Source organism: Lethenteron reissneri, chromosome 41, assembly GCF_015708825.2.
Source record: "Lethenteron reissneri isolate LAM-NWPU_2019-01 chromosome 41, ASM1570882v1, whole genome shotgun sequence".
Taxonomy (NCBI): domain Eukaryota; kingdom Metazoa; phylum Chordata; class Hyperoartia; order Petromyzontiformes; family Petromyzontidae; genus Lethenteron; species Lethenteron reissneri.
In genome coordinates this window covers 10227132-10240164 of record NC_083819.1, presented here as the reverse complement: position 1 = coordinate 10240164, position 13033 = coordinate 10227132, and the positions used below count along the sequence as shown (strand labels likewise).

At 50.7% G+C, this 13033-nt stretch overlaps 1 protein-coding gene and 1 long non-coding RNA gene across 8 annotated transcripts in view; one reads left to right on the top strand and one right to left on the bottom strand.

Annotated features, from left to right (window-relative positions):
* LOC133352566 (uncharacterized) overlaps positions 1 to 1598 on the bottom strand; it is a 36326-nt gene extending 34728 nt beyond the window's left edge. Inside the window, exons 1-2 of the long non-coding RNA XR_009756278.1 lie at positions 1443 to 1598; positions 1184 to 1225 (exon numbers count right to left, since the gene is read on the bottom strand). This is a non-coding gene — a long non-coding RNA (uncharacterized LOC133352566). The remainder of the gene's footprint in view (positions 1 to 1183; positions 1226 to 1442) is intronic.
* The window catches only part of LOC133352564 (equilibrative nucleoside transporter 1-like), a 60115-nt gene that overhangs the window by 34819 nt on the left and 12263 nt on the right, over positions 1 to 13033 (top strand). For 6 of the 7 annotated variants that reach the window (XM_061568291.1, XM_061568287.1, XM_061568289.1 and 3 more), the window contains 7 exons: positions 1211 to 1401; positions 5960 to 6102; positions 8038 to 8172; positions 9257 to 9354; positions 10717 to 10801; positions 11874 to 11974; positions 12100 to 12205. In XM_061568291.1, the coding sequence (XP_061424275.1) occupies positions 1211 to 1401; positions 5960 to 6102; positions 8038 to 8172; positions 9257 to 9354; positions 10717 to 10801; positions 11874 to 11974; positions 12100 to 12205 (859 nt within the window). The remainder of the gene's footprint in view (positions 1 to 1210; positions 1402 to 5959; positions 6103 to 8037; positions 8173 to 9256; positions 9355 to 10716; positions 10802 to 11873; positions 11975 to 12099; positions 12206 to 13033) is intronic. The other variant, XM_061568293.1, reaches the window with a different exon arrangement.

Sequence of the window (13033 nt, the reverse complement as noted above, 5' to 3'; positions counted from 1 at the left end):
ACATTTTCTCAAACTTTTCACGAATGCAGAAACCTTGTCCCAATAGGACAAACTGGTGTTACGTTCCTGGTACCAGTGAACATAAGGGGGGAAATAATAAATCTTTAATAACGATGACTAGAATAAATCATTAATAACAACTTGTTAAAGTACTTTTGATGATGATCATTTGATGATGTTGGAGGCAATGGTAACGGGCCTCACAGTCTACTCGTTTATACCAAAATGTTTAAACGAAGTCGACTGTAAGTGCGTATAAACTAAAACAAAAATGCCCAATAGCGAGTTCAGAACGGGATTTCTTTGATACTGAGGACAAAGCGGGGCAGCCCAGGGAGCGTGGCTAAATCCTCGGAGACCGTTTCAAATGTAACAACATTCTGCGCGCGCCTCCCCAGTGTTGGTGATCTGGCACTACGTAGTGCACTCGCGAACGCTGTAGTCTGGCGGGTCGCGACTAGGGAATTGGTAGACGCTGAGTTGCTCGCGCAACTCGCGAATCCAGAACTCGCTTATAGCGAGGTTGCGGATGTTCGTAAGTCGTGTGTTCATAAGTAGAGGACTGGTTGCTCGATGCTGCATTGCACCGTGTTGGCTGTCGTGACTCAATAGCAGCCGAATGTGTCGTAGAGCCCTGACATGAAAATTGCAGGACCTGATGACATTTTTGCACGTGGCGATTAAACAACATTCTGACCGACTATGGTGCTGAGGCTCCTTAAGACGAGTAAAAAACTGAGTCCTGGAGTCTGTGAATGCCACACCTCGCCTGAGCACGAGTACCAACCAGCAGGAACCTCTAGTATTCCTGGTTTAAGCAAAGGGACATGGGCTGAGATAACCTCGAGATCGTGTCCTGCTTTACAATCAACCCAGTTCCTTGTTCAGAGACAACATTTCACAGAAGAGGAAACCTGAGTGGCTGGTAAAAACCTGCGCCTAAAGATGGGGGCATGAACCCGTTTGCTGTGCTGTTGCGGATGCCTCACAGTCCCGCAGCGTGAATTTGCAAACTCCCAGCTTTGACGGCACTGGGTCACACGCTGGGTGCATCACCGCACCCAGCGTGGCGGAATCCATCTGCATTGGAGCCTTTGATATCTTTGAATGCATCTAACGTACGTACGCGTGTTAAACTTCGCACCATAAATTACTACGTGCCCGAGTGCACTCGCCCGCTCACCTGTCGCTGTCCCTGGCTCTGTTGCAGTACTTCAAGGGCCGCCTGCAAGACAAGAAAGAGAACGTCACGGCCAGGAACAGCAACGGCAGCAATGACAGCATTTCTGGTGCACCTGCGTTGGAGAGCGAGCTGTCCAAGAACTTTGACAGCACCATGACCATATGCTCCATGGTGCCTCTGCTCATCTTCTGCTGCCTCAACTCCATGCTGCACACGCTGTGAGCCTCGCACAGAGACACAAGCGCGCTCCCATGCCTACCGGTCCACCTCGCCTCTTGTCAGGAGTGGGGCAAGCCTCCCCTACGGAAGGGATGCAACCTTCCTTGTGAGCCCCGTCCTTGGCTTGTCACATAGCCGGCTTCCGCTACAGTGGACACGGTGACAGCTATCTTATGCGCCGACTGACACGTCCACATTTGAATGTCTCCCCAGCCAGCTGAGACTGCCCCTACCTCCCCGTACCAACCCACTTCCTCTCACCTCCACACCGTACCACTGACCACTCCCAACACCACCCCTCACCTCCACACCACACCACCACTCACGTACACACCACACTACACACCACACCACCACTCACGTACACACCACACTACACACCACACTACACACCACACCACCACTCACGTACACACCACACTACACACCACACCACCACTCACGTACACACCACACTACACACCACACCACCACTCACGTACACACCACACTACCACTCACGTACACACCACACTACACACCACACTACACACCACACTACACACCACACTACACACCACACTACACACCACACTACACACCACACTACACACCACACTACACACCACACTACACACCACACCACCACTTACGTACACACCACACTACACACCACACCACCGACCCCTCCAAACACCACCCCTCACCTACACACGACACCACCACTCACGTACACACCACACTACACACCACATCACCGACCCCTCCCAAAACTACCACTAACCACCACACCACCACTCACCACCACACCACCACTTACCTATCCACCACTGCACCACTCACCTACACACCACACCACCGACCCCTCCGAACACCACCTCTCACCTCCACACCACGACTCGCCTCAACACCAATAAGTAATATTTTTAAAAACTTTTAAACACGCTTTAATGAAATGTACCGTACTAGTAATGGAAGAACTCCACGACTCGAGGAAGTGGCCCCGAAGCTTGCCTTAACGTAAGGGACCATGGTAATTTACAGGCAACGTCAGTTGAGCGTGGACAATTAGACCCAAGCCGAAACATAACATATAAAAGCGTCCTTCACGAGCCTCCTCCACGGATGCCGATCTTGACACCGCTGGTACTAGTCATCGGCAAGTCCACTCAGCTCCACATCCTCCTGTACCATCTCTTCTCTAGCCCATGCCGTGCCTGTTTAGCCGCTTCTATCCAGCCGAACAAAAGCTGTTTAGGCATGCGGTGACTTTGCATGCGGGCTACATGGCCCAGCCAACGCAGCCTTGCTTGCCGGAGGAGCTCAGCGATGGAACTTTGTCCAGATCTTTCAAGTATTTGTGAGCTCCTCACACAATCTAGCCTGGTTAAACCCAACATGGATCGTAGGCAGGCCAGTCTAAATGTTTCTAACCGGCGAAGATGTTCCATTAGGGGGGCCCACGTTTTGCAAGTGTAGAGAAGGGAGGGCATGACCGTGGCCGAGAAGACCCGAAGCTTCGTGTGGAGCGACAGACCAGGTAGCTTCCACACAGCGTTACGCAGCCGATGAAAAGAAAATGCTGCTCGACTGATTCTGAGTGAGACTTCTAATGTCAAACCGGAGCCTGTCATGAGCATACTGCCCAGGTATGGAAAACTCTCCACTCCACAACTGCCCCATCACCAATTGGGAGTTGTGGGGGGGTGGAGTGTCTGATGGTACATATACCCAGACAAGTGCTTAGTTTTGGTGGGGCTGATAGTAAGGCCCCACCTCTTAGTGGCATGCTCCAGGTTAAGCAGCAGCACCTCCAACCCCTCCTCTGAGTGAGCAGCAATCACCAAATCATAGGCATACGTAACATGATTGACAACTAGGAAGCCATCCCTTGACTGCCCTCAGGCATTGATTAGCCTCCCATTGTATCTGTACCAGAAGGAAATTCCTCTGGTACAGCCATCGAAGGCTTCATGAACAACGTGGTCAAAATAGATGTTAAATAATTTGGGAGCCAGAGGAAATCTCTGTCGCACCCCAAGGTGAACAGGGAATGGCTCTTGACTCCCAGACACGTAGTTTTACTCGGGCCTGATCACCATGATGAAGGTCCTTAATGATTGTGAGCAGAGAGTCAGAGACTCCAAAAGCACGAAAAAGAACCCAGAGCACAGGCCTACTGATGGTATCATAGGCTTTGACCAGGTCAATAAAGCAAAGATGTAAGTCCTATTGGAATTCCCTACACCTCTGCTGTAGCAGACGGACAGAAAATATGGCATTTGTGCAGGACCGCCCTTTTCTGAAACCACAATGGGGCTCCGCAAGTCTCTCCTCAGCGTGTCTGGCAAGGTGATGTTGAATGATCCTTGCCAGGACCTTTCCCAGCGCACTGAGGGAGATGCCCCTGTAGTTGTTACAGTCTGTGCGATCCTCCTTTTTTAAAGAGGGGGACCACCAGGGCATCTTTCCAATCCTGCGGAACCCATCTAGTGGTCCAGACTGTTATTATAATGTCATGTAGGGCAGTCTGGGTACAAACGCCACCCTCCCACGGCATTTCGCTTGGGAGATAATCTCTGCCCGGTGCTTTTCTCAGACTCTGGATCGCCTTCTGTGCTTCCTCAATAGATGGCACCTCAGCCTGCCACTCACAGGGGGTGACTGCTTCTTTCAGTATTTGAAGCACGGTAGCCTAAGTAGGGTCATCCCCACTTCCCCATGTTTTTCAGGCTGAGGGATTTCCCCTCCCCAAGACCTCACAGAAATGCTGTGCAAATCTGCAAACCTATTCCTGGGGGTCAGAGATCGGATCATCTTTCTTTCTCCTAATGACGGTGATAGGTGTGGCGCTACAAGTTACTTCTTTGATGGAGTTAAAGAGCGATTTGTGATTGCGGGCTACTGAGGCAGACTTCATCTCATCAGCAACCCGCAACCACCACTCATCCTTGCAGCGCCTCGCGGCTCTCTGAACCTTCAAAAAAAGGCTGCAGTAAGCCTCCTCATTCTCTGACGTGGGATGCTGTAGACGTGAGAGTGGGCCTGTTCCTTTTTCTCAGCCTGCCTGAACACCTCTGTCAGCCAGGGTCTCTGGGGAGGTCTGGACCGTTTACCCAAAGCAGCCATTATAGCTGCATGAGCCACAGTCCTAAACATCGCCCATTTCCCTTCGGCATCAGGAGGAGTGGGGGACGATGCCAACCCCAGATACAAGCGAAGATGAAATTCTCGCTTGCAACTTTCATCAGCTAGCTGAGACCAGGCTGCTGTGGGTTGGAATGGGGTCCTGGGTGTACAACAACCACCGGAGTGGAAGAATGGCAGGCGCATCTTACAGATGACAAGCCGATGATCAGTGGGCAGATCAGCTCCATGGTAGGTCCTGGTCTCAAGGATATGGGCCCACATCCACGGTTACGTCATCATGTAGTCCAGCAGATGTTCTTGCTTGGACCTGGCGTGCATCCATGATGTTGTGTGGATGCGCCAATGATGGAACAACATATTATCGAGCTGATCTGGCCCATGCCTTCCAATCACTCCAGACCAGGTGCCAGCATCATGACCAACTTGGGCATTAAAGTCACCCAACATGATGACTCTATCCCGAGGGGCCACTTTAGCTAGCACCTGTAACAGGAGGTCATAGAAAGAAAGCATCTGACTCATCGGCCTTGCCTGCATCCCTCCACTGATGTTCATCTTCGGTGGGGGCATAAATAATCACAACCACCACTCCTCGCCTCTGGTTGATTGGAAGATGAGCTCAAAGTAGCCTGGACTTATAGCTTCCCACACCTCACCGCCAAGCTCCCATGCACTCTTCATTCTTTTGTTCAGAAGAAGGGCCACTCCCTGTTGTCTGGCAGTCTCCTGCCCCGAGTAGAGGACTGTCCACCCCTCATTGTGGCAGGAGCCAGAGCCGGTCCACCGGACCTCCTGAATACCACAGAGATCCAGGTGGTACCGGTCCAGCTGCCGACAGAGGAGTGGCAGCCTCTCCTCTGCAGTGAGCATTCGAACATTCCACGTGACCACCCGCAGTGGCTTTTAGTTGTTTCTGGAGGAACCGTGAGGGTATCGATTCAGTCTCCTGGCTCCGCCAAACGGGGTTTGGCCAGGAGATGTCCTAGACGCCTGTCTCCTCAGGGCCCCTGACACAAACGTGTTTGCATATTTTTCACGTAGTTTTGTGGTAATTAAATTGAAGGTGGAGGGGTTACCAGCCACTCACACCCATCCAGAACAATCCTTTGGCTGCTTTGGTGGCTACAAACACCATGAGGGGAATGGCCAGTCGAAATTGGCCCGTCCCCCATGGCACTGCTCATCACAGCATTACTGTCCGGCGCCAAACAAGGAGGTAGGGGGTTGTTTTGCCGGACTACACCATACCACCACTCAATTTGTGTCCACTACACCAGCATGTTGGACACAAATTGTAAATGTCTTGGTTTAGTCTCCAACTCACCGGTGTGCTGAAGTAGTAACTAATTGGCACGTTTTGTTTACGTGACTAATTGGCTGTGTGTGTTTCTTCCCACCCCCCCCGCTTCCCCCTTGTCTGCGGTGCAGGATCCCGATCAAGCTGCGCATCGTGGGGGGGCTGGGTGGCATCCTGATGATGTTCGTGCTCACGGGCATTCTCGTGTGGGCCAGCTCCCTGTCGCCCAGCGCCTTTTTTGGCATCACCATGGTCACCGTGTTCCTCATCAACTGTGGGTCCCCTCGCGCATTGCTCTACAGCACCACAGTCGTACAGCGCCACAGTCACACAGCAGCCACACAGTCACACAGCCTCACAGCCTCACAGTCACACAGCAGCCAAAGAGCCACACAGCCACAGAGCCCTACAGCCACAGAGCCCTACAGCCACACAGCCACACAGCCCCACTGTCATATAGCCCGACAGCCCCATACCCACACATCCCACAGCCACACAACCCATAGCCCCACAGCCACACAGCCACATAGCCCCACAGACCCACAGCCCCACAGCTACCCATAACCACACAACTGCACAGTCGCACGTGCACGTGATCACGGGGGATTCTCTCTGTCGCTTTGAAAGTTCTGGTTAAAGTCCAGTGCCTGGATAAGGACCTCCCGCACGCCGTGTGGGTCGTAAGTAAAAGTTGAGTAGCGTCGACAAGGAGGTGTAGTGTAATATAACAATGGACTGTTCTGCACTGCCCTCTGCTTCTGCGACGAAGCACAGACATACGGGAAGGCAGCCACGTGGCGAATCAGCACCAACAGTTGTCCAAGCTCCGCGGTCATCTCTATATTAAGATGTTTTCATTCAATTAATGGGTGTTGATATGTGTGGGAGGTAACCGGGGTGCCCGGAGAAAGCACACACATGCGAGGGGGCAACGATGTATCCCATACAGATGGTTTGCTCTTTGCCGTACCGCCTTCTCCTGGCGAGCCAGGGTATAGCACCTCCTTAACGTTCACTGCCTCGACAGTGCTGCATTACAGGCCACGTGCATAATAGCCACCACCGTTAAGCTGGTATGAACAAGACGGAGATCCGTCTTGTTCTTGATAGATGTTTGGGATGGGCCATGGAATGATCGGATCTAATTTGTGTGGTTGAGACTCTCAAGCACCCGACACAGACAAACGAATCAAATTGTCGCGTTTAAAATTGGTCTCGTGGTCTCGACGACACAATTTTCGCCAAATCTCTCTGAAGTTATCCCCCCCCGTAGACTGTTGGGGCAAGTGCTGTGTTAGCGAGCACCTACGAAAGCCAACACCTCACACGAGGAAATGGTGTGGCCTGCACCACGCCCGGCCTCCTTTGTAATCCCCCAGTGGTGATGTTTACACGCCGCACCCGTTACTCCTTTGAGGCCGAGTTGACCTAGGGGGGAGGCCCAGGACCAATTCATATATATTTGTCACTGTTCGCAGTCGTGAGCGGGAATCAATCACCGGGTTCATAGTGCAGTGTGCTAACCACTACACTCACGCCATATGCATACATACATAACATGAAAAGTAAATCCTCACACAACGCGTTTTAGCTGTAACGCAGTTCTTCCATTTGGCAACACTTATTGCGGAACGCGGAACGTGTGCCGCTGTCACACGGTTTCTGAGCCATCGACGACGAACTATTTTCTTGAGCTGCGCAGTTGAGCGGTGTGGTAATTCTGGGTATACGCGTGGAGTGATACGGCACGTGGTGGCATGCCTACAGCTCAGTTTTTTGTCCCGCCATAGGATGACTGCCGCAATGTGTATACGGTATTCCCTCATTATGCGCAAGCGATACGTTCCAGAGATGCATGCGAATAGCAATTTTTGTGGATAATGATATTGGCCTACGAATTACAGTAAATCAATACGTGACTACTACATCTCATCACTTTCTCTCTCATCCCTTTAACTCATCATTTTCTCGGATCACATTCTCTCTCATCACGTTCTTTCTCCCTGTCTATTGGTGCAGTCGTGTACAGTTCCAGATGCAATTCGCAAATAGCAAGTTCGTATTGGTATACTGTACAGTAATTCCTAGCATAATGCGTTTTGGCTTTACCTGGGACTTTTCAGGAATGCATCTGCAAGACTGACTGTAAACACGTTTTAAACATCACAACACGTCACTAGTTGTTGATGTCGTGCGTGTGCGGGTGCAGCGTTTGGCGCTGTGTTCCAGAGCAGCGTGTTTGGCCTTGTGGGACTGCTCCCCCCTGGCTACACGGCGCCCGTCATGAGCGGGCAGGGCATGTCCGGCATCTTCACCGCCCTCGCCATGATCTTCTCCATCCTCAGTAAGCACCTCGCCACATCATACAAAAACAAAGATCCCCCGTGGAGCCTGAACGGACTGTTTAGGGAAAGTGCTGTGAGCGAGCACCTGTGAAGGCTGGCACCACGCCTCATTTGAGGCTGAATCGACCTTGAGGAGGCCCAGGACTGGTTCAGATGATCATTGCTAGTGTTGGCTACTAGCGGATATCAAACTCACGTTGCCGGGTTCGTAGTGGAGCCAACTTTCTGTATTTCAGCCACCCAGCGCTCCGCTTTGCTCCTCTGCCCTCCGTTGTTGTTGGAGGGCGACTGCCTCCAACTGCCCAGTAGCATCCTTCATGAACCTCCTCCACAGGCAAGTCCAATCGGCTCCACATCCTTCTACGCCACATCAGTCCCATCTCTCCTCTAGCCCGTACCACGCCCGTTTAGCTCCACCTATCCGGCCGAACAAAAGCTGCTTGGGCATGCGGTGGCAAGGCACCTCCACACACCTCGTGACGACGCACGGTTGCACTTGACGCACGGTGCTGTGCCGTACTGCCGCACTGTAGTGTGTCACAGGACCTGTGCCATACCAACACTACAAAACGGAAAAAAGAACATGCCCGAGAAGACTTGCACTGCATTGAATTTGTTAGTTTCACAATTATTTATGTTGGTGCAGTATTCTCGATGTGTCTTGTGGCACAGTTGTTTTTGCACTAGCTTGCTTCATTGCTGTGCTTATTTTACTAGTTCCGCTTTCGTGATCTTCATAACCCCAGGTCACTTTCAAATGAGACTCATTCGCGCCACGCAAGTCCTCACCTGGTTAAACAAAACTAAACTACAAATAAACTTGAACAACATTTTCTGCCGTCGTAGGAAATTCATCGATTCATCAGTGAATATACATTTTTGGTAAACAAAAAAATATTCGTTGGTGAAAAAGGGGACAGAAGAAATGGGATTGAGATCCAGAATGGTGACGATTCATTGAACGGTTACAACCACACCAACAGTTTGGGTCTCCACGGTGACGGCGCCACCAAGAGACGCGCGGGAGACATGCGGTCGGATGCAGCAATGTCCCCTCGCCCATCTCCCTCCTCTCCCCCACAGGTGGCGCAGACTCTCGCTCGGCTGCGTTCTGGTATTTCGTGACAGCGTGCGTTGTAACGGCCATCGCCATATTTAGCTACCTCTGCCTGCCTCGTCTGGTGAGCCCCCCCCCACTCACCACCGCACCGATCCCACCACCCACCATAGCTCATTCCATCTCACTACCGCACCGATCCCACCACCCACCATGGCTCATTCCATCTCATCACCACACCGATCCCACCACCCACCATGGCTCATTCCATCTCACCACCGCACCGATCCCACCACCCACCATGGCTCATTCCATCTTATCACCACACCGATCCCACCACCCACCATGGCTCATTCCATCTCACCACCGCACCGATCCCACCACCCACAATGGCTCATTCCATCTCACCACCGCACCGATCCCATCACCCACCATGGCTCATTCCATCTCATCACCACACCGATCCCACCACCCACCATGGCTCATTCCATCTCACCACCGCACCGATCCCACCACCCACCATGGCTCATTCCATCTCATCACCACACCGATCCCACCACCCACCATGGCTCATTCCATCTCACCACCGCACCGATCCCACCACCCACCATGGCTCATTCCATCTTATCACCACACCGATCCCACCACCCACCATGGCTCATTCCATCTCACCACCGCACCGATCCCACCACCCACAATGGCTCATTCCATCTCACCACCGCACCGATCCCATCACCCACCATGGCTCATTCCATCTCATCACCACACCGATCCCACCACCCACCATGGCTCATTCCATCTCACCACCGCACCGATCCCACCACCCACCATGGCTCATTCCATCTCATCACCACACCGATCCCACCACCCACCATGGCTCATTCCATCTCACCACCGCACCGATCCCACCACCCACCTTCCATCCACTTCTCCTCCTTTCTACCCTCTCTATCTCTGTCTCCATCCTTTCATTTCCCCTCCAATTTCCTCTCTGCTCTTCCCTCCCTTTCCTTTCTACCATCTCCTCTTCTTCCACTTTCCTCCTTCCATCCTTCTCTTGCTTTTAATTTCAATCCCTTATTGATCTTCCACCTTTTTTTATCTTGCCTTAACTTTTTCTGTCGCCTCCATTTCTACTTTATCCCTCCCTCCTTGTTCTTCTCTCTACATATTCTCCATTTCTTCCTCTCTCATTCTCATCCTGCCATCCTCACCCACCCCTTCCCTCTCCCTTCTCTCCCTCTTTCTATAAGTCATCCATTTCTCCCTCGACCAAATGTTTTATCTTCCTGTACACTCCCCGTTTTATTTTTGCATTCACTCTCTGTCTCACGGCCTCGCCGCATCTGTTCCTCCGTGGTACGCACTCTGGCGTGTTGTGTCTTGGTGCAAGCTTAGTCAGCGTCTCTCTCAGATCGTACTTTTTGTTTTGCTCGTCGTCATCGTGTTCCTCTCTGCTGCTGTGCCTCTCCACCGCCCCATGCAGAAATTCGCCAGGTATTACCTGGACAAAGACAACCACCCCACCACCACGGATGACACAGAAAACAAAAATGAACACATCGCTAATGGTGGGTGACCTGCGTGCGTGTGCCCGTGCTTGCATCATGTGCGTTTGCTCGTTCGGCCGCTCAAGACTAATTAGAGAAACTATCGAAATTGAAAGAAATCAAAATAACTTTAACCGTTCGGATAGCTACCGCCTTACTTACTATTCTGGCAAATTGCCCGATGATGCTGGATGTAATTACCAGCGAAACGTTGTACCCAAAAATTGTAAATGTTGTGGATTCACTCTTCAACACACCGGTGGGCTAAAGTAGTGAACTATTTGTCTTTTGTCAACGTGACACTTTTTTACTGATTTGCCGTGTCGGGTGGTGGAGGGTTACGACACATTTATAAATAACACGATCTAACCCAAAAACTTTTATTAAGAGCTCTCAGAGACACACCGTGTTGTCTTCATGTATATTTATTATGAATAAAGTCGTTTTTGTTAATTGTCGAGTGTCAGCTCAGGTCTTTATCCCTCTGTGATTGTTAACATTAGTAACAATACGTGGAAGGTTTGTAGTGGGCATCCTGCAGGAAGACCGGCCACCGCTATGGGAATTTGGAATTTCCATCAATGGCTCAGAGACTGCGCCATTGATGGAAAGACTTTGACCATTTACTTAACTTATCGAACTTTGCCTGTATCCTGGGACCTCCTTTGCCAATACCAAAATATGAGAATAGAATTGAACTTGTTTTTGCTGCATAGACGGCTCGGCGAGGGTCTTTGTGCATGCGTGCGCAATGCTGCTTTGGTTCACTTGTGGGCACGGTGATCCTGGAAAAGCTGTGTTCAATTCCTTCTCATGGCCAACATCGCTGGTGAATATCTGGACCAGTCCGGGGGCCTTCCCTAGATCGAGACGAATTTAAAAAATCAGTAACCCGATGCGTTGCGTGAGCATTCGCACTTTGCTGGGGAGACAAAGGCAGCTGAGCATGGTGGTGGATACACTTCCCCCGCATGCGCCGTGCTGGCCTTCATACGTGCTCGCTAACGGCAACAGTATGCAGGCTATACGTGGGATCTATTTCTGTTTTATATATGTACACGTAGGTGTGTCTGTATTTCCGTCTGTTTTACAGGCGATAGTAAAGTAGCAGGGCCCCATCAGGCCTTCTTGAATCTGAACAACAAGGGAGAAGAGCCTCCTAAGCCCGACAGCATCTACATCATCTTCAGAAAGGTACCCGCTCGACACTCGCGTGTTATCTGCGCTGGCACCAATGGGCTGCTTGCTATAACAGCCACTTGCCCTCCACAGCCTTGCCGAGTCCTAACCCGTGGGGCGACGTCCGTTGTGTTTTGCAGATCTGGCCGATGGCGCTGTGCGTGTGTTGCGTGTTCTGGTTCACTATCGCTGTGTTCCCGGCGCTCACCGTGCGCGTCGCCACATTCAGCACCCACAACATGTGGAGTAAGAGCCCCCCCCCCATTCTCTCCCGTTTAACATGTTAGTCGGCTTTCACAACCGGTATTCATCCGTCATGAAGGGTTTTTTTTGGGTTAGGTTGTGTAAATAATAAATGTGTCCTTATTATGTTTCTCTCCTCATTAATAAAAAGTTATAGGTGTAGCTTTCCCGTGCACAGCTTTAGTGATGTGATTCAAAAATATTTTCCTGTGTCCCATGTTCAACAGGCATCTTTGTTTCTGTTGATTTACAAAACAATTGCACATTTCGTTGCCATTCTAACTTTTTTAGCCTCGTCTGTGTAATAAATCTAGGCATTTTATATTTGTAAAATGCCTTTATGAAGATAAGATTAATCTAGTTTTCTGAATAAACGTCTTCACGCTTGTTACATGCATTGTAACAAAAAATCGGCCATGTTGGTTTTAGCATCACCATGACGACTCGTAGAATAAATCAGAGCTCGCATTTACAGGGAAAAAAATTTCGCACCAAGTCTTGACGTTTCTTCCGTGTATCGCAGAGTCACGGTGGCGAGATGTTAACCACCTCGTCTGGTAAACAGGAAGTCGTGGGTTCGATCCCGATCCTAACGCCTGTATATTTGGAGTTGTAATGTTCTACCCATAGTTGCGTGGATTTGTCGGGTTCACCGGTTTTTCCCTCCACTTTTAGAAACATGCTTTTTAGAGTATTTGGCTGCTATAAATTACCACGTGATAAGCCACTTCGTTGAGCTATCATTTGTGTTCACTTCTCAATAATAATTACTTAGCTCAGTGGATCTTACCTGGTAAAATAAAAATAGTTTTAGAGTTTTAACTCTTATTT